General features: G+C 38.3%; 1 protein-coding gene across 1 annotated transcript; it reads right to left on the bottom strand.

Moving 5' to 3' along the window:
- Window positions 1-318: 318 nt before the first annotated feature.
- Window positions 319-24,208, bottom strand: LOC149813938 (uncharacterized). Its single transcript, XM_089991231.1, has 4 exons — window positions 24,033-24,208; window positions 23,723-23,933; window positions 22,820-22,884; window positions 319-514 (listed from the first exon to the last, which is right to left on the bottom strand). The coding sequence occupies exons 1-4, from the start codon at window positions 24,206-24,208 to the stop codon at window positions 319-321; spliced, it is 648 nt and encodes a 215-aa protein (XP_089847357.1).
- Between the last annotated feature and the right edge of the window lie 1,003 nt (window positions 24,209-25,211).

The following is a 25,211-nucleotide window of genomic DNA, read 5'->3' as shown; positions in this document are numbered from 1 at the left end:
TCCAAACGACATCACCACAAACTCAAAATTCCCATATCTGGTTTGATACGTTGATTTTGGGATATCCTCATCATTTATTCTCAACTGAAAATATCCAGACCTCAAGTCGATCTTAGAAAAGACCTTTGCTCTTTTTAACTGGTCAAATAGGTCCTCAATATGGAGTAGAGGATATTTATTCTTTACGGTTGCTTGGTTCAACATTCTCTAGTCTATGCATAGTCTCATAGACCCGTCTTTCTTTTTTAAGAATAAGACCGACGCTTCCCACGGAGACGTGCTCGGTCACACAAAACCACGCTTCATCAGCTTCTGCAGCTACTTCTTCAGTTCCTCCAACTCTAATGGTGCCATCTGATAAGGTGCTCTTGATATTGGCCTCGTACCCAGCATGAGTTCGATCCTAAACTCGACTTCCCTCTGAGGAGGAAGTCTAGGAAGTTCCTCTGGGAATACAACGGCGAAATCGCAGACAATCTCCAGATCATCAATCGGAGTCGGTTTCGTTTCACCTCTGTGAACACCCCAAATTTTTCAAAATCTTATAAATATTCCTTTTTTGCCCCTGATTTCATTTTCTGAGCAATTGAGTCACTTTTAAATCCAAATTCCAGTTTATTTCTCAAATTTTTCTGAAATTAAATTCATTTTATATTTCTGATTCAATTTCGAATCCGGATCCATTGTCAAGATCCAAATCTGAGTCTCGTTGTCCAACTTTTTGAAATTACAGAAAATACCAAAAATAATTTTTAAATAGCTCGGACAGTCCATCCGACATCCGTTTGGATCCATCAAGTTATATTCCTCAATTCGAGGTTTAAAACTCGAATATTTTTCTCAAAACTTGGGTCCAAACCCTTTTTTTTTTGAAGAAATCAAACCCAAATTTCTTAGAAAAACCCTCTTTTGTAAATATTTCTCCAAAAATACAAAAAAAATTATTATTAGTTTAAATCCTTGTTTTTCCATAAATTTTAGGATTTTATTCCAAAAATATCAAAAAAATATATAAAGTAAAAAAAAAAAAGAATAAAAAGAATAAAAAATATAGAAAAGAAACAAAATTCGGATTTTTGAAAAACTCTTTTTGAAAACAATCTTTTAAACTAAAAACAGTTGTTGCAAAAACTTTTGAAAAAGAGCCGGCCTTTTGAAAATCTTTAAAACGGAAGGGTTTTTACGAAAAAAAGAAAAAATCGCGTTTTCTTTAGGGTTACGAAGGCTCTCTCATGCCTTCTCCACCGCCCCCCCCCCCCCCCTCTTTCGCTTTCTCTCCATCTCGGGTCCCCTCTCTCACCAAAACCCTCAGCCACAGGATGCTTCCACCGAACCCTCTAGAACCTCCCCCCCCATGTGCGATCTTCCTCCCTGAACCATCCATCACCAACAGCTCCTCCATCTCCCGTTCATCCCCCAACCGAATCCTCCTCCTCTCCCTTTAAGAGAAACCCGCAGGGAACTTCAACCCCATCCGTTTTCACCCTTTCCCCTTTCTTCCTTCATCTTCACCATCGCTTCTCACCCCTGCATCTTCTCCTTCTCTCGCAATCCGTTTTTCACCCCTCCGCCATTTCCTTCTTCTCCTTTTACTTCCCCCTCTAGGTGCTTCCCCCTGGGTCTCTTCCGAAGCTATTGAAGGAATCTCCTCTTCTTCTTTGATAATAGAGAGTCCTCTACGATAAAGGAGAAGACTCGATTCCATCCTTCAGAACTCCAGCAGAACCACAGTAAGTATTGATCCCCCCCTTCTAAAAGGTTTTTCCTCCTGCTCATAATGCCTTCTCCATGGAACTTCATTATTATTTTCCATCTCTCTATCGTTTTAGTTTTTTTACTATTTGTTACGAAAGCAAAATAGGCAGGATCGGCTTGCATATAGCAATGCCGATTCACCTAATGCTACAGCAAATGGAATGTGTTCCAACATCTTCCTTTTTTTTTATGTTATTTAGATTTAACACCCCTGTGCATTTCATCTGGATCAAAATTTATAGCTGAGTTTTATTTCAATTTCCCCTTTCAGTTTGATTTCTCTTTCGATTTTTAATTCCCACATTTCTTCTGGTTTCTCTTTCATTTCTCATATTGGTTTCATGATTTATTCTGGCTCATGATAGCGGATTCAATGAGTCTCTGTATTTCAATCCATTCTCAATCTAGTTTTCCATGATTATTTTCTTTTGAATCCTGGATTTTTCTGCTTATATTACAGTCTCGACTCTTAATATTAGATTTTTTTTTTCTCTCTTTTGGTTTTATCAGCCATTTTTCCTGTTGGCATTGTGATTCCGGGCATTTGATTACCTGTTTTATTCAGGTCAGTGTTATTGTTTGATCAAACAGCAGATTTGGAAGCTTTCTAGCTTCAGATCTTTGTTAAAATCCCATTCCATGGTGTTAATGTTTTGAGTTTCCTGCATCTCTGATTGATAACATGTACTTTGTGATCTGCTTCCCTTCTGTTTTATAATTCATTTGTTTGAATTTCATCGGTGTGAGAAAGCCGCAGATGGCTGTCTCAAGGCTTCCCTTAATGATTTAGCATCGACCTTACCCCTTTCAGTGTTTGTTGTAAATTGTTCCTTTCGTCGAGTGACTTATATAATCATCGCCTGAATCACTTCCATCTGTAACTGGCACAACCAGCGTCTTCACATTCGTTAGCTAGCTGCTACGAAATAGACATAGAATTTTCACTTGTAATGGCGGGTCTGATCTGTTGCGAGACTCCATTAAGTTCCCTATGGAGCCCAGTAGATACTGCATGACCAGCATATCTACACATTGTATCTACTCCATCTGATGCACAATATGTTTATGTTCACCATTCTTATGCATGATAGCTGTAGCATAACAGATGGACATCCAGCTTCCCATGCGCAGTAGAAGAGTTCTGCCACTCTTCACTGAGTTGCCTAAGGTTCAGGAGAAACATGAATTTGAGCATGTTATCGACATGTGGAATCTCCTTTTGACTATGTGAGTCATGTTCTGAGATGCAACTGGATTCACAGATTTTCAGAAGATTTGTGGCAGAAATTGATTGACCTAGTGAATGGAAGAGATGAATGGATTTGAAGTTCTAAAAATTTCACTTTCATTTTTGTTATTTTGTGAGACTGCTATTCATTTGTTGAACTGGACGTGGATATCTGGAGCTGTAAACAAATGTCTTGATCAATGTGATGATCATATCAGGAATGCTTCGGAATTTGTTGCAAGATTCTTGCAGCTGTCTCTAATGTTTGTGAAATTTTGATCATTCGACTTTTTCCAAGGTGTCAATGCAGGTACCTCTGGGACAGAGGATGCTATGAGAGGATATTAAGGGTTTGTTTGTGTTCGAAACAAAGGGTACCATAGCATCTGTTGTTCGGTGATATGTACATGGTCTGAATGCCATGGCCAAGCCACAAAGGTAAGTAGCCACTGTGTGATATGGGTGCCATCTCCAGCTCCAATACCACCCACTCACTCCATTCATGTATATGCATTCCCCTGCGCACCATAAATTGGTTACAGTCGCGGAAAGGCTTATTTCAGCTCTTGAAGCCAGTGGAGCTACCGATGGCTCCAGCTCAGAAAGCCTAATTTCAGCTTTCAAATGGTTCAAGCATGTTAGGATATTCTGCCTATACCTGTACATCTAACTCGTTAATTTTTGCAGAAGTATAGCATCGGCATGAGTATGATGTTTACATACCCGTAGTGCCCCATTCGCAATGACCATCCTGTTGTGCCAAGTTTGCAATCCTGGAGACGCCCTTCAAGTTGGTCTCTTGTAAAAGACAAGGTGGTTTCATTACAAGGACTTCACCGCATTCATAATTCCCACAGGCCTGTGCGCGATGTGGTTGATTCCTGTCAAATGGAAGCTGCAACAGATAGAATTTTGGGCCGACTTAAGGTTAAACTTTTTATAGATAATAAGGTCCATTTTTTTTATTCTGATTTTTGAAGATTGGTATACAAAGAAGCTGCAACATTTAGCACAGAAACAGGAAAATACACTTCTGCTGCCTCCAGGGTATCCAGAACCAAAGTTTCTATTCATGTTTTCTGCGGCACCCATTCACGCGAAGCTCTGTCACTGATATCGCTGGATCTGATGGCAAAGAGCTAGTTCCGAACAGTTGTTGTCTGAGTTCTGCATCTCAGCTTGGCATTGAAATTTTGCTGCAATTTCAAGAGCTGTGAGAGAAATCATCAAACGTGGGCCTGGAGCTAGCAGGAACCAAGTCATAGCATTTAGATCCTATTAGTCATGTGAGCAATTTATCAATATGTGATGAATCAGCCTTGGTGTTTGAATTAATATACGATGCCAGGGTGCCATCCAAACTCTTTGAGGTATGAAAAATTTTCTTCTGCCATCTGTATTTACATGTTATATAGCCTGTTCCATATGTTGTAGCTATATTTTATTGTCAATATTTACTGTGTTTTTGTGATTTGCTGTTTGCTGCGTTTTTATGTGATTTGCTATCTTATTGTCAATGATGGATTGCAAGAGGTAAGCATCAAGGATCAGTTTTAAGTGGACATGACCAGCAGGATATAGAAATGGATCTTTTGGCACCTTCTACCAGACATTTCCTATGTTTCACTAAGAGATCCCTCCACAGCAGCACATATCACCTGCAATAGCCCACTCTCAACACACCCTGTGTTGTTACCTTCAGTCACCCGGTTTCCAGATCTCCACTTCACTCCCTAACTGTCAATATCTTCCCTACATGTCCCTAACAGTAACATACCATTCACTGCATATCTGTTTCCTGCATATACACAGCCCAGTACACATTGGATTACAGGATATGCATTGCTTAAAAGGTGATAGACACCGTTTTTTTTTTACAGAGTGTCGATGAGCTTCCATCTGGTTTTAAGTTGCTTTAAAGATTATTTCTATAAGGCAATCCCTCCTTTGTTGATAACATCTATTATCATTGCATTTGTGGCCATCGGTTTCTTGTACCAGTATCAAGTACTGTTTCTCACATCATTTTTTTTCTCTTCTCATCATATATATCTTGACATGTGTGCAATTTTCCTTCTCTTTTCACATTAACCAAGTGTTTTGCAGGGAATGCATGGAAAACATCATTATTTGGAGTTGTAAATTCAATTTCATGTGTTGTAATAGTTAGATCTTAATGAGAATTTACATTTATTGTTTTAGATAGAATGAATGAGCATTTCAAATATCATAAATTGCTTATTTTCATGCTTTTACCATTATTTTCCAAAATCTCACAAATGGGACCACGAATGGCACGTGTACCATTTCGTAAGAGGTAAATTAATCCTAAGTTGATGATTTACATTAATGGCCATAGTCAGGATGTAAACAAAACTTAGGATTTTTATCTTTTACAAAATAACACTGGATCCACACTGGATCCTTTTTCAAAATTTCATCATATTTTCTTTAAATATTTTCCTCTTTTATTAGAGCTTAGTCTAAAATTAATTCAATATATATATCAATGGCCATAGTTAGGATATATTGAGAGTTAATTTCATTTTAAACTCTATAAAAGCATCAAGAATGTATTTTATTCTTCACTTGAATTTTAATATAGATTATTATATAATACCTTCAATGACCATAGTCAGGGAAGTATTATATCTTCAATCTTATTTTAATTCATTTAAAGAATGGAATAGCTTTTTCAAAATCTAATTTCAAAACTATTTAAATCATTCATTATTTAGGATAGAATTACATCATATTTTCAAAAATCTTTTTCATAAATCCAAGTGATTTCCTTCAGATATCTTCTTCACTTCTCAAATCAATTTTCAACCCTTGTAAATTCAAATATCATTTCTTATTCTAACTTTAAAATTCGAAGTCCAATTTGACTTTGAAATTCATTTGTATATACAAAATTCAAAATCTAATTCAAAATCAAATTTCAAAGTTCAAATTAACTTTGAAATTTCTGATTCACCTTCTGATTTCAAGTTCAAAACCAAGTTTATTCTCTTATCTTCAAGATCCACGTTTTTGAGATTGATTCCAAATTCAAGTCTTTTTCTAAGTTTTAAATTTAATCTGGGTTTTCAAAACCCAGACCCATCTTCAAAAGTCCCATTTGGACTTTCAAAATCCAAATCCAAAGATAGATCTTAATCCCTACTTGGATCCAGAATCCAATTCCACTTTGGATCTCAGACTTCAGATCCAATTCCATTTTAGGATCCAGAATCCAATTTCACTTTGGATCTCAGACTTCAGATCCAAATTCCATTTTAGGATCCAGAATCCAGTTTCACTTTGGATCTCAGACTTTAGATCCAAATCCATCTTAGGATCCAGAGTCCAACTCTATCTTGGATCTCAGATTTCAGATCCTAAACCCATCTTAAGATCCAAAATCCATTTTAGGATTCAGAATCTAATCCCATCTTGGATTCCAGATCCAATTCTATTCAGAACCCAGAATCCAATTCTAGATTTCAAATCCAATTCCATTTTTCAGATCTCATCTGAACTTCCTAAATCCATTTCAATTTTTAAATACCATTTGGATTTCTCAAATCCATCCTGATTTCAAACTTTAAATCTAGAATTCAATATCACTTCAAATTTCATCTCCTTCTCTTAAAACCAGGTTCAAAATTCAAAGTCAATTTCTGACTTTGAAGATTCATTCCTTTTCCTTTTACCTCAGCTTTAAATCATTCTTTCTCAAAATCAAGATTTATTCTTCCAACTCTCATTATTTCAAAGACTTAGAACTTCATATATCTTTTCTGATCTATCTCAAGTTCTAAGTTAGATTCAATCATTCAGAAATCATTTCTTCATTCTATTATCAAGTTCATCTCAGAACACTTGGAAATTTCCAAATCAATTTTCAAAAAGAGCATACATCCTTGCATTGCACAAGCCTGATTCTTTGTGCATTTAGATTTAGAATAAATTCTTAGATAATATTTAGGCAAAGCAAAAGGCATAAAATCGATCCTTGGTTCGATTACTCCTGGTAAAGGCGCCAGGAACGGTCGAACTTCGTACCGACGAGCGAATCTCGTCTCTCCATTTTCCCGCAATATATTTCAAAACGGAGGCGAGTAATTTTCTAAATATTTTCAAATCAAGGTCAAGTGAGACCCCGCAAAAGAATTCCTCTTCTCTCTTTCTTTCTTTTCTCTTCTCTCTTCTTTCCTTTCTTTTATTTTCTCCCTTCAAAAAGGAGGAAATAGAGGTTGGAAAGGAAAAGAGAAGGAAGAGAGAGAAACCACAAGAGAGGAAAAATTTTGCGATGATCACAATTTTGGAGACCGTGATGGGACTCGTCTTCGTCCGGTCGAATTTGTGCCTTTGCTTTGCTTTGATGTTATCTAAATCTTTATTCTATAAATGTCAGCTTCATTTTCCATGCAAACCTTAGGAGCCTATACTCTGTCCTAAAGCTGACATCATTGCATATAGGATCTAAGTATGGTTTGGTAGGACCATATTGAGGAGATTATTCCATGTTCACATTAGACTTAGGTCTTAAATACAACTCTCCTCAATTCTAGGGATTGAATGCAAACAATGTATGCAAGTGTATGCTTCTTTTTCATTTTAATCTATCTCTTTAGGACTTGCATTAGAGCTTTCTGATTTTATTGCATGTTGAACATATTTTGAAAACATCCCTACTTATATTGTCCCGGTCTTCACGTTGCTGGGCTGTCTCACTGAACCATAGTTCGGGAGAGAGCCTCAAAACTGGACCACTCATTTGGGTTCGCGCCCCCTACTACGTACCTAAGGGCCATAGTCCGAGGTATATCGGTAGGTGCTCAAGGATGTTGGGAATCCTTACCTTAGAACCAGAGGAATATTTCTATGCCACGTACTTCGAGCTTCAGATTGAGTATATCGGTGTATTTTGATTGGAATCAGATGATCTGAACCCTAGAGTTAGGATTAAGGTCCTACAAGCCATTTCAAATATTGCATTTAGAGTCAGCCTTTAGGGAATGCTGTGTGCACATCTTTGTTTGTATGGATTTGGTTGTGCAATGTCTCTCATGTTTTCTTATATATGTATTTTCCAAAACCCTGGGTATATTATTCAAAATTTTCCTTATCTTCAGAAACCCCAGGTGTATTTTTCTTTTCTTTTCCTGATTTCTTTAAATTCTTTTCTGATCCTGCTTGCAATTTTTCCAATTTTTCAAAATTTACCATCTATTATTCTAAAATTTTCTTCTACGTATCTTCTAAATCTATTTCTCACCTTTTTTATAAATAAAAATCTTTCATCAAAAGATGTCCTTTTTATCATAGTCTAAATTATTCCCTTCTCACGGGAAGATGATACTATTATCATGCCTCTCGTGCGGACTCAATCCCTAGTAGTGGGATATCTCTTTGTCAATTTGATTTCTTCCTTTATCAAAGTTTCCTCCAAAATCTTTCTAAAAAGGCCCATTCTGTCCATACAGAGAGCATTTGGTATTATCGGGTGGTTCAGACAAAAATCAAAGACCGCATCACTCTAGCACCAGTTAGAAGCAAGAGTTAAGAAATGGACTCTCAGAGGTTTGCCAGAGAAGAAGGTCAGGACAACAAGAATGAGATCGATCCCACCATATATCGATTGTTCAAAAAGATGATGGTTGAGATATTATCTGACGAAGCTGAAGCCAGTTTCGGAAAAGCTCCCACCATTGAAAAAGCACCTGTCACTTTCCTAATGAGCAAACAAAGTGATAGCAGTGCAAGAGGTTCTAAGGCCAGCAGGGGCAACAGCGAAGACACCCAGGGCAATCAAAGCAGCAATTCAGAGGAATCTGCAGATCAGAAGGGAAAGTTCGGCATGACCCAGGACAAACCGCTTCCATCTGCTCTGCACAAGGGCAAGGGCAAGGAAAAGCCAAAGCGTAAAGATTGGAGCAGGGATCGAGACTTCACTCCTTTAGATGAGCCGCTCGACAAAGTTCTTGAATACATGCTGACCAAGGGATTAGTCAGGCTCCCAAAAGTCGTAAGCCCTCCCACAATCATGGGAAGATTCAAGGACCAGTTCTGCAAGTTCCATCGGGCGGTGGGGCATGACACTGATCATTGTTTCGTCCTCAAAAATATTGTTCAAGATTGCGTCGACAAAAATCTCTTGGCCAAAAACGGAAAAGAAAAGCATCCGGCGGTCTCAGCTGAGCAGGGTCAGTCCAGCTCCGAGAAAGGGGTCAACACCCAACAGAAGCCAAGCAAGCCAAAGAAAATAAAGCATGATGGTTGGGGTTATGACCGCAAGTTCACCCCTCTGGGTTAGCCAATTGAGGAAGTTCTCGGATACCTGCTTGCGAAAAATATGATCGAACTACCAAGAATCGTCGATTCTTCTGTCACCATGAGTAAATGGAAAGAGTGTTTCTGCAAATTCCATCGAGCAAGAGGACATGAGACAGAGCGCTGCTTCGTCCTCAAAAACATAATACAGGATTACATCGACAAAGAAATTTTGGTACCAGAAGAAGGAGAGGAGCAACCTGCGGCTCTGATCAAAACTCTCCCGGATCACTCGAAGAATTGAGGATGCCCAAGTTTTTCTGCACCGTCATTTTCCTTTTGTTAGTCATCTTGTAGGGGCAAGTCAGCCCAGTCTTCTTTTGTTATCCTTTCCTTTCAAAGTTCTTGTGAATATTTAGTTTTTGTTATCGAACCTTTGCTTATCAATGAAATGTCAATTTCCTTTATATCTTTTTACTTCTTCTTCCTTCGCCATACTGGGGCATTTAAATTCCTGTTCTTTTCAAAATGCGGAACAATCCTGACATCGTTCATTAGAGAAATGATATTACCTATGAGGGTTTTTCAAAAATCATGAAATTTTGAAAGTCTTCGTTATGATAACCAAAGAGTTCAAAATATTCTTTGATCCAACCTTCTTAAAAAATCAACCCTTGTGTTGATTGAATTTTCCAAAAATGGGTTTCGAACCATTATCAACCCTCATGTTGATCATATTTTCCAAAAAACGGGTTTCGAACCATTATCCCTCGTGTTGATCATATTTTCCAAAAAATGGGTTTCGAACCATTATCAACCCTCGTGTTGATCACATTTTCCAAAAATGGGTTTCGAACCGTCATCAATCCATCGTGTTGATCATATTCTCAAACATAAGTTTTTGAACCATTGCATTGAAAATTCAACCCTCGCGTTGATCCTATCTTCCAAGATTGGTTTCGAAACATTATATTCAAAGATCAACCCTTGTGTTGGTTTTATCTTCCAAAATGGGTTTAAAATCATTATATTCAAAAGATCAACCCTTGTGTTGGTCTTATCTTCCAAAAATTCAAATCATTATATTCAAAGATCAAACCTTGTGTTGGTCTTATCTTCCAAGATTGGTTTTTAAACATTGGATTCAAAGATCAACCCTTATGTTGATATTATTATCAGTTTCGAACTGTTATTTTCAGAAATCAGATCTCTTGTTGATCTTCTTTTTCAAAAAATTAGATTTCAAACCATTGCCTTCAAAAATTGACCCTCATGATGATCTCTCATGTTTGATTTGAAGGATCAGATCCTCGCACTGATCATTCTTCTTGCAGTCGATTTTCCTCCCAAAAATGATTTCTCACATATCTGTTAAACAAACATTTTTTCTTTCAAGATCCCATATGCAGGCAGGATCAGAAAAAACTCCTTTTTTTCAAATCTTATAAAATTTTCAGTTAATTTTGATATCTTTATCAGTTTTTGTTTATTTTAGTCATATTTTTATCAAGTTTACATCAATTTTATCAAGTTTTATCAATTTTCCTCAAATCTATTAAATTTTATCAAAATTCTTTACCCTTTCAGGTTAAGGGATAAACCTGATGCCTCTTTCCCGTGAGGTATTTCTAAATTCTTTTTCTTTCCCTCTCAGGTTAAGGGATAAACCTGACTCTCGTTGTGTGAGGTGGTCCCATTCAGGATAAGGGAAAATCCTGAGACCTCTCGTAGGAGCGCTAATGCTACCTATGAGAATTCTTTTGTAAACACAAGTTTTGTCAATCTTTATTGATTTTCTAAATTTCTATCAAATTTCTCTTCATTAAATTTTCTTAAATTCTATTCTCTTCCCATTCAGGATAAGGGATAATCTTGATACCCCTCATAGGAGCACCGACGCTACCCGTGAGAATTCTTTCCAAAATAAAATTTCAATAAATTTCTGTAAATTCTTCCCCATGTTTATAAAATTTTATTATGTTCCCTTTCAGGTTAAGGGATAAACCTGAATTATTTCCCATAAATTCTTCAATTCACATCAAAATTTTATTCTATACTCCTTCGGGATAAGTGAAAATCCTGAGGTCATCATAAATAGATTCGAATCTTAGGCCATCTTGGGTCAAGGATCTCGAATGAATCTCTCATCTTCATCATCGGAATCTACTCATGCTTTTCGTCAATCCTTTTAGAATCCGATTCCCGGGTTGGAATCGTTTCCTTCCCGTCTGAGTTCCGACTCAGGTTTTTTTCTTTCATTTTATTTTTCTTTTTAAAGGTCCGGGTTCCGACTCGGGTCTCATATATATTCATATTTCCGGAGTCACGAGTTCCGATTCGACTTCCTTTTGGTCCCGATGTTCGCATTGGATCAATTGTTACGTCGAGAATTCGAGTTCTCAAAAACTCGATTCTCATTCGTTCTTTTATTTTTGAAAAACCGGGTTTCGACTCGCGTTTTCTCCTTTTATATATATATTCATATTTCCGGAGTCACGAGTTCCGATTCGGACTTTCTTTTGGTCCCGATGTTCGCATTGGACCAATTGTTACGTCGAGAATTCGAGTTCTCAAAAACTCGATTCTCATTTGTTCTTTTATTTTGAAAAACCGGGTTCCGACTCACGTTTTCTCCTTTTATATATATATTCATATTTCCGGAGTCACGAGTTCCGATTCGGACTTCCTTTTGGTCCCGATGTTCGCATTGGACCAATTGTTACGTCGAGAATTCGAGTTCTCAAAAACTCGATTCTCATTCGTTCTTTTATTTTGAAAAACCGGGTTCCGACTCGCGTTTTCTCCTTTTATATATATATTCATATTTTCGGAGTCACGAGTTCCGATTCGGACTTCCTTTTGGTCCCGATGTTCGCATTGAACCAATTGTTACGTTGAGAATTCGAGTTCTCAAAAACTCGATTCTCATTCGTTCTTTTTTGAAAAACCGGGTTCCGACTCGGATTTTCCCTTTTTGTATATTCTTATTTTCTCGAGTTCCGACTCAAATTTCTCTGTTGATCCAATGCTCGTATTGAACCAAAATTCTCATTGTTCCCTTTCAGGTTAAGGGACAAACCTGAACTTCCCCTTCAGGATAAGGGATAATCCTGAAACACTGACAATCATTCTCGCTTAATTCTCAAATATCTTCGAATGTCGGTCTCTTTCTCAACTCTCCGTGGGAAAACCCAGTGCTCGTACTGGTATGCATTTTCGAAACTCAGTGCTCGTGCTGGTGTGCATTTTCGAAAAACCCAGTGTTCGTGCTGGTGTGCATTTTTCGAAAGCCCGTGCCCGTGCTGATGTGCACTTTCGAAAACCCAGTGCTCGTGCTGGTATGCACTTTCGAAAACCCAGTGCTCGTACTGGTGGGCGTTTTCGAAACCCAGCGCTCGTACTGGGGCATTTTTTTTGAAACCTAGTGCTCGTGCTGGTGTGTTTTCCAAAACCCAGTGCTCGTGCTGGTACATCTTCAAATCCAGTGCTCGTGCTGGTATATCTAGTGCTCGTGCTAGTGTCAGGCTGACTAATCAGTTAGCCCTCCAGGTTTAGTCTTTGTACTAACCAATCATCAACAATTCAAGCTCTAAATTCTCAAATTTCAACCTTCAAGTTATCATTTTATCAAAAAATTCAATCTTTTTCTCTTGCGAAGGACCCTCTTCAGGGAGAGTTCGAGGGAGCTCGTTCCTTTTCGCATGCAACCATCTTTTGTTCGCAAGAACCCTCTTCCAGGGAGAGTTTGAAGGGGCTCGTTTTCTTCGCGAACAGTTTGCAAAACAACAACCAACTTTACACAAAAAAAACCCTTTTTCCAGGGAGAGCTTCGACGGAAGCTCGTTTCTTTTTGTGGCCCCTGTTTTTCTCATCTTTGGCCAACCCCTTCACAGAGGACCCTCTTCTAGGGAGAGTGTGATGGACTCGTTCCTCTGTGATACTTTCTCAACTTTGTTTTCGGCCACCTTTCCATAAGAGAAGCCTAGAGATAAGAAGTTTTGACGAAAACTTAATTTCTCTTCGCAAGTTCCGTTTTGCAAACACCTCCTCTTTGGGGAAGAGAGGAGTATTTCCTATTTCCCATTCAGGTAAGGGCTAAGCCTGAGTCTCTCTTTTGGAGAAAAAGAGAGGAGAATTTTGTCATGGACGTGTCGATCGGCTGTCAAGCGATTACATTCATCAAGGATTTCTAGAATACTTTGCCAATTTGCTATCAAAAAGTCATTGTTGATCTCAAAGATTTCATCACATAAAAGAATTACCTCAAACTACCTTTAGTATTATTTCCAAAAGAGCAAAGACTTTTGCAAAATAAGAACTGAATTCAAGCTTTTTCTGTTGGTCAACCAAGAGGATGAAGAAAAATCTTCGATATGACCAGCAAAAGAAAAATTCAATGATGTTGTAAAGCCATAAATGAACTGATATTGATCATAGCTATGGCACATTCTTAAAGATCGTTCTTTGGCAGTTAGACAGTGGAAATATCCTGGGCAGTAAAAAAGAACCTACCCAATCCATATCTCCTCAGTCCTTCAAAGCTGCAATCAAATATCCGCAAAAGGGATCTCTCAATTGTCGTCAAGATGAAGACGAATTATGCGAGCTAGATCTCCGGGGCCAAAGAAGATTTGGATCATCTCCGAGATGAAGGAGTTTGTGAAGGATCCTTCCAGGGAAAGTTCAGATCACCGTCGAGATGAAAGCGAGTGTGATGAACCTACCGACAAACCCTAAAAGATATTTGATTTCTGCTATCATCTAGAGATGTCAACCCATGAACCAATGTCATCAAGCCTAAATTTTTGAGAAAGGAAAAAAGAAGGATCGGAACATCTCCAAGATGAAGGAGTTTGTGACGTACCCTTCCCCGAAAAGAGAGAAAAGTAAGGACATCTCCAAAATGAAGGATGATGTAGAAGCCCAAGAAAGCTCCATGACTCAAAAGAGTGCAAAAAGATCATCATGGGAAATGCCCAGGATATCAAACTGCCCAAAACTGTCAGGAATCATCTTTATCTATGTGAAATTCTTCTATCAATATCTTTTTCACTCAATTGCTTTTATGAAGCTAAGAATATTTCCTCTCTTTTCATATCAAGGAAATTGATATCTTCCTTAAAAGAAACTCAACAGCAGCAAATTTGAATTTGACTCTTGATTCTACAGAGTTAGCCCAATTGGAGCTAATACTCTAGGTAGAAAGAGGTGATATTTTCACATATATGCAAAATTCAACTACAATTTTTTGGCATCTTATTGGCAATATTTTCTCGTTATCCCAACATGAAGTGTGAACTTGATAATCGTTTTGACGTATCCTGACGTCATCCCTCCTTAGGACTGAAAAGTCCTTTCCTTCTGTCTGATCTGAGCGCTCTCAGATTTGCACACTTCCCTGTGTTCCCCACTGTCCCGCCACAGACAGTTCCCGCTCAGGATAAGGGTTAAACCTAAACTTTTTTTTGCAAAAGGTCTGTTATTGTCAAAAGCTATTTTCAGTCTCAGCAATGAGGCGCCCAAGAACAACCCCTTTTCAAGCTTTAGGGACTCCCATTTTCATCCTTTTGCAAACCCCTCTCGGACTTCTTGTGCAAAGTCTAGAGGTCCCATCACAGTTTCCCCGCTCTTCGAGGATTCTGTATCCATTCAGGCTAAGGATTAAACCTGTTACCTCACTCCTCGAGGTATCACCCAAACCTTCTGCGAGAGGTCGTCTGTTTTTAGAAAGCTGATTTAGTCTCAGCAATGAGACGCCCCAGATCATCCCCTTTCCAAGCTTTAGGGAATCCCTTGTTTTCCTCTTCTCGCAAAACCCTTTTCGGATTTGTTCGTCCAAATTCCGAAGGTCCCATCATGGTTTCTTCACCCGAGGATTCCGTATGGACGCCCCTTTCAGGTTAAGGGTTAAGCCTGAATCTCGCTATGCGAGGTATCTTCCGTTCAGGTTAGGGTTAAACCTGAATCCCGTTCGACTAGATATCCTTTCTAGTCCCACCACGACTTCTTCATTTGAAGACTTCGTGCGATTCCCCCCACTCAGGTCAAGGGTTAAACCTGAATCTCGCTTCGGCGATGCATTTGTTGTCCCACCACGGTTTCTTCACTCGAAGATTCTGTATGGTCATCCCTTTCAGGATAAGGGTAAAGCCTGAATCTCGTTCTATGAGGTACCTTCCTTTCAGGTTTGGTTTAAACCTGAACCTCATTTCGGTGAGGTAATCCTCCCGTCCCATCATGATTTTCCCCACAAAGGAATCCATGCTCTATACAACCATCCAGGAAAGGATCATGTTTGAAATTTCATCTCACGAGGCATTTCTCTCAAAATGTCCCATCGAGGTCTGCTTATATTCCTTTCCCCATCCCAAATTATCTTGATATATCTTCGCCCCATCCAGGTTAAGGGCTAAACCTGACTCATTCCAAAAGGTTGATCTTGTCTCACCCATGAGACTTGATCAAAATTCTTATCTTTCATCATTTCAGGATCTTCACCGAAAATCTCATCACGATTTCTTCATTTTTATCATTTATTCATATCATTGTCGAGGATTTCGTCCCCCCCAAGCCATTCAGGACAAGGCTTTAAGCCTGAAAAGCCATAATTCTTCCACACTCAGTTCATGTTGGCTAACTGGGGCATTTTTCAAAATTTAGAGTGTTTTCTTTGCCACTAAGCTCGGCTTTCAACTGGCTTAGTAGCAAAGAGGGGCATCTGTGAACACCCCAAATTTTTCAAAATCTTATAAATATTCCCTTTTTGCCCCTGATTTCATTTTCTGAGCAATTGAGTCACTTTTAAATCTAAATTCCAGTTTATTTCTCAAATTTTTCTGAAATTAAATTCATTTTATATTTCTGACTCAATTTCGAATCCGGATCCATTGTCAAGATCCAAATCTGAGTCTCGTTGTCCAACTTTTTGAAATTACAGAAAATACCAAAAATAGTTTTTAAATAGCTCAGACAGTCCATCCGACATCCGTTTGGATCCATCGCATTATATTCCTCGATTCGAGGTTTAAAACTCGAATATTTTTCTCAAAACTTGGGTCCAAACCCATTTTTTTTGAAGAAATCAAACCCAAATTTCTTAGAAAAACCTTCTTTTGTAAATATTTCTCCAAAAATACAAAAAAAATTATTATTAGTTTAAATCCTTGTTTTTCCATAAATTTTAGGATTTTATTCCAAAAATATCAAAAAAATATATATAAAGTGAAAAAAAAAAAATAAGAAGAATAAAAAATATAGAAAAGAAACAAAATTCGGATTTTTGAAAAACTCTTTTCGAAAACAATCTTTTAAACTAAAAACAGTTGTTGCAAAAACTTTTGAAAAAGAGCCGGCCTTTTGAAAATCTTTAAAACAGAAGGGTTTTTACGAAAAAAAGAAAAAAATCGCGTTTTCTTTAGGGTTACGAAGGCTCTCTCATGCCTTCTCCACCGCCCCCCCCTCTTTCGCTTTCTCTCCATCTCGGGTCCCCTCTCTCACCAAAACCCTCAGCCGCAGGATGCTTCCACCGAACCCTCTAGAACCTCCCCCCCCCCCCCCCCCCATGTGCGATCTTCCTCCCTGAACCATCCATCACCAACAGCTCCTCCATCTCCCGTTCATCCCCCAACCGAATCCTCCTCCTCTCCCTTTAAGAGAAACCCGCAGGGAACTTCAACCCCATCCGTTTTCACCCTTTCCCCTTTCTTCCTTCATCTTCACCATCGCTCCTCACCCCCGTATCTTCTCCTTCTCTCGCAATCCGTTTTTCACCCCTCCGCCATTTCCTTCTTCTCCTTTTACTTCCCCCTCTAGGTGCTTCCCCCTGGGTCTCTTCCGAAGCTATTGAAGGAATCTCCTCTTCTTCTTTGATAATAGAGAGTCCTCTACGATAAAGGAGAAGACTCGATTCCATCCTTCAGAACTCCAACAGAACCACAGTAAGTATTGATCCCCCCCTTCTAAAAGGTTTTCCCTCCTGCTCATAATGCCTTCTCCATGGAACTTCATTATTATTTTCCATCTCTCTATCGTTTTAGTTTTTTTACTATTTGTTACGAAAGCAAAATAGGCAGGATCGGCTTGCATATAGCAATGCCGATTCACCTAATGCTACAACAAATGGAATGTGTTCCAACATCTTCCTTTTTTTTTATGTTATTTAGATTTAACACCCCTGTGCGTTTCATCTGGATCAAAATTTATAGCTGAGTTTTATTTCAATTTCCCCTTTCAGTTTGATTTCTCTTTCGATTTTTAATTCCCACATTTCTTCTGGTTTCTCTTTCATTCTCATATTGGTTTCATGATTTATTCTGGCTCATGATAGCGGATTCAATGAGTCTCTGTATTTCAATCCATTCTCAATCTAGTTTTCCATGATTATTTTCTTTTGAATCCTGGATTTTTCTGCTTATATTACAGTCTCGACTCTTAATATTAGATTTTTTTTTCTCTCTTTTGGTTTTATCAGCCATTTTTCCTGTTGGCATTGTGATTCCGGGCATTTGATTACCTGTTTTATTGAGGTCAGTGTTATTGTTTGATCAAATAGCAGATCTGGAAGCTTTCTAGCTTCAGATCTTTGTTAAAATCCCATTCCATGGTGTTAATGTTTTGAGTTTCCTGCATCTCTGATTGATAACATGTACTTTGTGATCTGCTTCCCTTCTGTTTTATAATTCATTTGTTTGAATTTCATCGGTGTGAGAAAGCCGCAGATGGCTGTCTCAAGGCTTCCCTTAATGATTTAGCATCGGCCTTACCCCTTTCAGTGTTTGTTGTAAATTGTTCCTTTCGTCGAGTGACTTATATAATCATCGCCTGAATCACTTCCATCTGTAACTGGCACAACCAGCGTCTTCATATTCGTTAGCTAGCTGCTACGAAATAGACATAGAATTTTCACTTGTAATGGCGGGTCTGATCTGTTGCGAGACACCATTAAGTTCCCTATGGAGCCCAGTAGATACTGCATGACCAGCATATCTACACATTGTATCTACTCCATCTGATGCACAATATGTTAATGTTCACCATTCTTATGCATGATAGCTGTAGCATAACAAATGGACATCCAGCTTCCCATGCGCAGTAGAAGAGTTCTGCCACTCTTCACTGAGTTGCCTAAGGTTCAGGAGAAACATGAATTTGAGCATGTTATCGACATGTGGAATCTCCTTTTGACTATGTGAGTCATGTTCTGAGATGCAACAGGATTCACAGATTTTCAGAAGATTTGTGGCAGAAATTGATTGACCTAGTGAATGGAAGAGATGAATGGATTTGAAGTTCTAAAAATTTCACTTTCATTTTTGTTATTTTGTGAGACTGCTATTCATTTGTTGAACTGGACGTGGATATCTGGAGCTGTAAACAAATGTCTTGATCAACGTGATGATCATATCAGGAATGCTTCGGAATTTGTTGCAAGATTCTTGCAGCTGTCTCTAATGTTTGTGAAATTTTGATCATTCGACTTTTTCCAAGGTGTCAATGCAGGTACCTCTGGGACAGAGGATGCTATGAGAGGATATTAAGGGTTTGTTTGTGTTCGAAACAAAGGGTACCATAGCATCTGTTGTCCGGTGATATGTACATGGTCTGAATGCCACGGCCAAGCCACAAAGGTAAGTAGCCACTGTGATATGGGTGCCATCTCCAGCTCCAATACCACCCACTCACTCCATTCATGTATATGCATTCCCCTGCGCACCATAAATTGGTTACAGTCGCGGAAAGGCTTATTTCAGCTCTTGAAGCCAGTGGAGCTACCGATGGCTCCAGCTCAGAAAGCCTAATTTCAGCTTTCAAATGGTTCAAGCATGTTAGGATATTCTGCCTATACCTGTACATCTAACTCGTTAATTTTTGCAGAAGTATAGCATCGGCATGAGTATGATGTTTACATACCCGTAGTGCCCCATTCGCAATGACCATCCTGTTGTGCCAAGTTTGCAATCCTGGAGACGCCCTTCAAGTTGGTCTCTTGTAAAAGACAAGGTGGTTTCATTACAAGGACTTCACCGCATTCATAATTCCCACAGGCCTGTGCGCGATGTGGTTGATTCCTGTCAAATGGAAGCTGCAACAGATAGAATTTTGGGCCGGCTTAAGGTTAAACTTTTTATAGATAATAAGGTCCATTTTTTTTATTCTGATTTTTGAAGATTGGTATACAAAGAAGCTGCAGCATTTAGCACAGAAACAGGAAAATACACTTCTGCTGCCTCCAGGGTATCCAGAACCAAAGTTTCTATTCATGTTTTCTGCAGCACCCATTCACGCGAAGCTCTGTCATTGATATCGCTGGATCTGATGGCAAAGAGCTAGTTCCGAACAGTTGTTGTCTGAGTTCTGCATCTCAGCTTGGCATTGAAATTTTGCTGCTATTTCAAGAGCTGTGAGAGAAATCATCAAACGTGGGCCTGGAGCTAGCAGGAACCAAGTCATAGCATTTAGATCCTATTAGTCATGTGAGCAATTTATCAATATGTGATGAATCAGCCTTGGTGTTTGAATTAATATACGACGCCAGGGTGCCATCCAAACTCTTTGAGGTATGAAAAATTTTCTTCTGCCATCTGTATTTACATGTTATATAGCCTGGTCCATATGTTGTAGCTATATTTTGTTGTCAATATTTACTGTGTTTTTGTGATTTGCTGTTTGCTGCGTTTTTATGTGATTTGCTATTTTATTGTCAATGATGGATTGCAAGAGGTAAGCATCAAGGATCAGTTTTAAGTGGACATGACCAGCAGGATATAGAAATGGATCTTTTGGCACCTTCTACCAGACATTTCCTATGTTTCACTAAGAGATCCCTCCACAGCAGCACATATCACCTGCAATAGCCCACTCTCAACACACCCTGTGTTGTTACCTTCAGTCACCCGGTTTCCAGATCTCCACTTCACTCCCTAACTGTCAATATCTTCCCTACATGTCCCTAACAGTAACATACCATTCACTGCATATCTGTTTCCTGCATATACACAGCCCAGTACACATTGGATTACAGGATATGCATTGCTTAAAAGGTGATAGACACCGTTTTTTTTTTTACAGAGTGTCGATGAGCTTCCATCTGGTTTTAAGTTGCTTTAAAGATTATTTCTGTAAGGCAATCCCTCCTTTGTTGATAACATCTATTATCATTGCATTTGTGGCCATCGGTTTCTTGTACCAGTATCAAGTACTGTTTCTCACATCATTTTTTTTTCTCTTCTCATCATATATATCTTGACATGTGTGCAATTTTCCTTCTCTTTTCACATTAACCAAGTGTTTTGCAGGGAATGCATGGAAAACATCATTATTTGGAGTTGTAAATTCAATTTCATGTGTTGTGATAGTTAGATCTTAATGAGAATTTACATTTATTGTTTTAGATAGAATGAATGAGCATTTCAAATATCATAAATTGCTTATTTTCATGCTTTTACCTTTATTTTCCAAAATCTCACAAATGGGACCACGAATGGCACGTGCACCATTTCGTAAGAGGTAAATTAATCCTAAGTTGATGATTTACATCAATGGCCATAGTCAGGATGTAAACAAAACTTAGGATTTTTATCTTTTACAAAATAACACTGGATCCACACTGGATCCTTTTTCAAAATTTCATCATATTTTCTTTAAATATTTTCCTCTTTTATTAGAGCTTAGTCTAAAATTAATTCAATATATATATCAATGGCCATAGTCAGAATATATTGAGAGTTAATTTCATTTTAAACTCTATAAAAGCATCAAGAATGTATTTTATTCTTCACTTGAATTTTAATATAGATTATTATATAATACCTTCAATGACCATAGTCAGAGAAGTATTATATCTTCAATCTTATTTTAATTCATTTAAAGAATGGAATGGCTTTTTCAAAATCTAATTTCAAAACTATTTAAATCATTCATCATTTAGGATAGAATTACATCATATTTTCAAAAATCTTTTTCATAAATCCAAGTGATTTCCTTCAGATATCTTCTTCACTTCTCAAATCAATTTTCAACCCTTGTAAATTCAAATATCATTTCTTATTCTAACTTTAAAATTCGAAGTCCAATTTGACTTTGAAATTCATTTGTATATACAAAATTCAAAATCTAATTCAAAATCAAATTTCAAAGTTCAAATTAACTTTGAAATTTCTGATTCACCTTCTGATTTCAAGTTCAAAACCAAGTTTATTCTCTTATCTTCAAGATCCAAGTTTTTGAGATTGATTCCAAATTCAAGTCTTTTTCTAAGTTTTAAATTTAATCTGGGTTTTCAAAACCCAGACCCATCTTCAAAAGTCCCATTTGGACTTTCAAAATCCAAATCCAAAGATAGATCTTAATCCCTACTTGGATCCAGAATCCAATTCCACTTTGGATCTCAGACTTCAGATCCAATTCCATTTTAGGATCCAGAATCCAATTTCACTTTGGATCTCAGACTTCAGATCCAAATTCCATTTTAGGATCCAGAATCCAGTTTCACTTTGGATCTCAGACTTCAGATCCAAATCCATCTTAGGATCCAGAGTCCAACTCTATCTTGGATCTCAGATTTCAGATCCTAAACCCATCTTAAGATCCAAAATCCATTTTAGGATTCAGAATCTAATCCCATCTTGGATTCCAGATCCAATTCTATTCAGAACCCAGAATCCAATTCTAGATTTCAAATCCAATTCCATTTTTCAGATCTCATCTGAACTTCCTAAATCCATTTCAATTTTTAAATACCATTTGGATTTCTCAAATCCATCCTGATTTCAAACTTTAAATCTAGAATTCAATATCACTTCAAATTTCATCTCCTTCTCTTAAAACCAGGTTCAAAATTCAAAGTCAATTTCTGACTTTGAAGATTCATTCCTTTTCCTTTTACCTCAGCTTTAAATCATTCTTTCTCAAAATCAAGATTTATTCTTCCAACTCTCATTATTTCAAAGACTTAGAACTTCATATATCTTTTCTGATCTATCTCAAGTTCTAAGTTAGATTCAATCATTCAGAAATCATTTCTTCATTCTATTATCAAGTTCATCTCAGAACACTTGGAAATTTCCAAATCAATTTTCAAAAAGAGCATACATCCTTGCATTGCACAAGCCTGATTCTTTGTGCATTTAGATTTAGAATAAATTCTTAGATAATATTTAGGCAAAGCAAAAGGCATAAAATCGATCCTTGGTTCGATTACTCCTGGTAAAGGCGCCAGGAACGGTCGAACTTCGTACCGACGAGCGAATCTCGTCTCTCCATTTTCCCGCAATATATTTCAAAACGGAGGCGAGTAATTTTCTAAATATTTTCAAATCAAGGTCAAGTGAGACCCCGCAAAAGAATTCCTCTTCTCTCTTTCTTTCTTTTCTCTTCTCTCTTCTTTCCTTTCTTTTATTTTCTCCCTTCAAAAAGGAGGAAATAGAGGTTGGAAAGGAAAAGAGAAGGAAGAGAGAGAAACCACAAGAGGAAAAATTTTGCGATGATCACAACCTCCGATCATACTAACTAGGAAAGCCATGTCTCCCTGACGAAGATATTTCTGGGCCTTGAGGGTTGAAACAACCCTTTTCTGAATACCTGGCCTTGCCAGACGAAATACAACCTCTGGTATACTTGGTCGAGAGAGGATAACCTTTCCTTCTCTACAGAGGATTCTGGCGTAATGTTCAAACAACCAATCCATGCCTAATATGACATCATACTCGGTCATATCGAGTAACACTAAATTGGCAGGTAGATTGTGATTCCCTAACATGATCTCTACTTTTGGCATATAATTTACACATATTTCATTGAACCCTATGAGGTTGTATACTACTAATTCATGGTTTAATGATTCTATGAGATTACTAAGTTGCTTTGCAAAGTTAACTGAAATGAAAGAGTGAGAAGCTCCACAATCAAACAGAACATGGGTGGCTTGGCCCGAAACAAACATGGTACCTTGCACTAAGTCCCCCTTCTCCAATTGATCGGCTGTAGTGGCATAAATGCATCCTGCTACACGCTGTGGGGCCGCTTGAGGTTGTGGTGGCGGTGCACGGTGCTACTGAGGCTGTTGTCCTCCAGTGCCGCACCGCACATCGTCGGCCATTTTCTTCCGGCACTCATTGATGTAGTGCCACATCTTTCCACAGTAGAGACAACCTCCTGTCTCTCGGGGACACTGTTGTCCGGGGTGGAAGCGGTTGCACTTCTGACACCTTTGAGTTTGTTCTGGCTTAGGTCTCCTGCCACTCTCGTGCCTTGGCTTATTGTTCTGAGTGTGGAATCGCCTCCCACCAAATCTTTTCTTGAATTCGGGTTTTTATACCCCAATTTTATTCTTCTGCGACTTTTCTCCCTCCTTCCAGTCATCATCGAGGAGAGTCGCAACCTGCGTGTCCGAGACAGGCGAGGACAAGCCATTACTAAAAAATAGTCAACGATATCTTTATAAATTTTTACTCAACTTATAATACAAAGAGCAGTGGTTTTTACCTGAATGGCCTCATCAAGGTTCTTGGGCCCTCGAGTGTAGAGACATTTCCTCAGGCCCATCTTCAAGCCTCGAGAAAACTTCATTGCTCGATCCTCGTCCGATGTATGCACGTTCGGACAATAGCATTCCAAACCATGAAATTTCGTGATGTAGTCAACCAGGGACATCTCGCCCTGCTGCAGATCCAAGAACTCTTGCATCTTCTTTGCCCTTTCATGTTTAGGAAAATAGGCGGCATTGAAAACTTTCACAAACTCAGCCCAAGATACGGGGCCGTCCGAGAACTTATTTGCCCTGGTGGTTTCCTACCATTTCTCTTCATGATCCTTGAGACGGTAAGTCCCAAAATCCACTTGTCGCTCCTCTGGTACCTCCAATACGCGAAAGATGCGCTCGATCTCCCGAATCCAACTCTCGGCTGCTTCCAGATCTGTCTTTCTGGAGAAAGCAGAAGGGTCCATGCCCATGAATTTCTTATAGGGCATAGCCCCACCATTTGTACTCTTCTCGTGGGCCACCTAGTGTAGATTGGGCCCATTTGCTGCATTGCCAATGCCTGCTGGCCAACAACTTCGGCCAGACTTTGCAGCGTTTTCATTATATCATTGCAGCGGTTCAACCACGTTATCTATGTGGACAACCAATTAATTAAGACAAATAGAATAATTACCAACCTCGATTTATAATTCCATAAAAATCGCAGTATAAACTACTACTTTACTTCTAAGTAACTAGATCATATTATACCATACTTACCGAGTCATCGTGGTCGCTGGAATAGCCAAGATCTCCAATTATTGAGTAAAGCTCTCATACCAAAAACTATAATGCCCCAACTTTCTTATGGTAAAAATTTGGATAAATTTTTTTTTTGAAACAACGGAAATGAGAAAGACAAAGGGTTGGACACATTACATATGAGATATGGGAAAAATACTGAATAATTCCATTACATCAATTTAAAAGTAGCTACACTAATCAGAGTCCAACATAACCAAAACACAAAATAATGGAGATCTCTTGACCCAATCCAGAACGACGCCCCGATGCTCCAATTTACTTGTTACCTAAAAATATTTAAAGCAGAAGGGTCAGACTCCCCTGTCTGCGTAAAAAGCACTATATTTATATATGGTGCTCAGTGTCCCGTGTACAAATATGTGCAATATTTATAATTATAACTAGCATGTAATTTACACTCTTATAAGAAAAATGAACACGCTTTCTAATTCATGATACAATGCAAGAGCTAACTAGGTTATAAGTGAATCTGTCATATTAACATGAGTTCTTTTGTTCTACAAGTATTACCAATTCATAGCAATAATATTACAATGCATCAGAATTAAGTTTCTAGCCAAATTAATTGCTTTAATGTTTATCTTATTCTTACCTGGTGGGTACGCGCAAGCATAAACCTCGTAGCGGATCGAGACTATATGGGGGTCTATTATTTAATAACCCGTATGGCTAGCTGTACAGATATCC

The sequence above is a fragment of the Nuphar pumila genome, chromosome 16 (assembly GCF_984573655.1).
Source record: "Nuphar pumila chromosome 16, dmNupPumi1.hap1.1, whole genome shotgun sequence".
Lineage (NCBI taxonomy): Eukaryota > Viridiplantae > Streptophyta > Magnoliopsida > Nymphaeales > Nymphaeaceae > Nuphar > Nuphar pumila.
This window is presented reverse-complemented; position numbering and strand designations above follow the sequence as displayed.

Excerpts from the sequence above, each read along its gene's own strand:
- LOC149813938 (XM_089991231.1), bottom strand. The coding sequence starts at position 24,208 with ATGCCCTATAAGAAATTCATGGGCATGGACCCTTCTGCTTTCTCCAGA. Across the intron at positions 23,934-24,032 it reads AAGGATCATGAAGAGAAATG|GGCAAAGAAGATGCAAGAGT; the intron begins GTAGGAAACCAC and ends TAAACATGAAAG. Across the intron at positions 515-22,819 it reads ATTTCGTCTGGCAAGGCCAG|AGGTGAAACGAAACCGACTC; the intron begins GTATTCAGAAAA and ends GGGTGTTCACAG.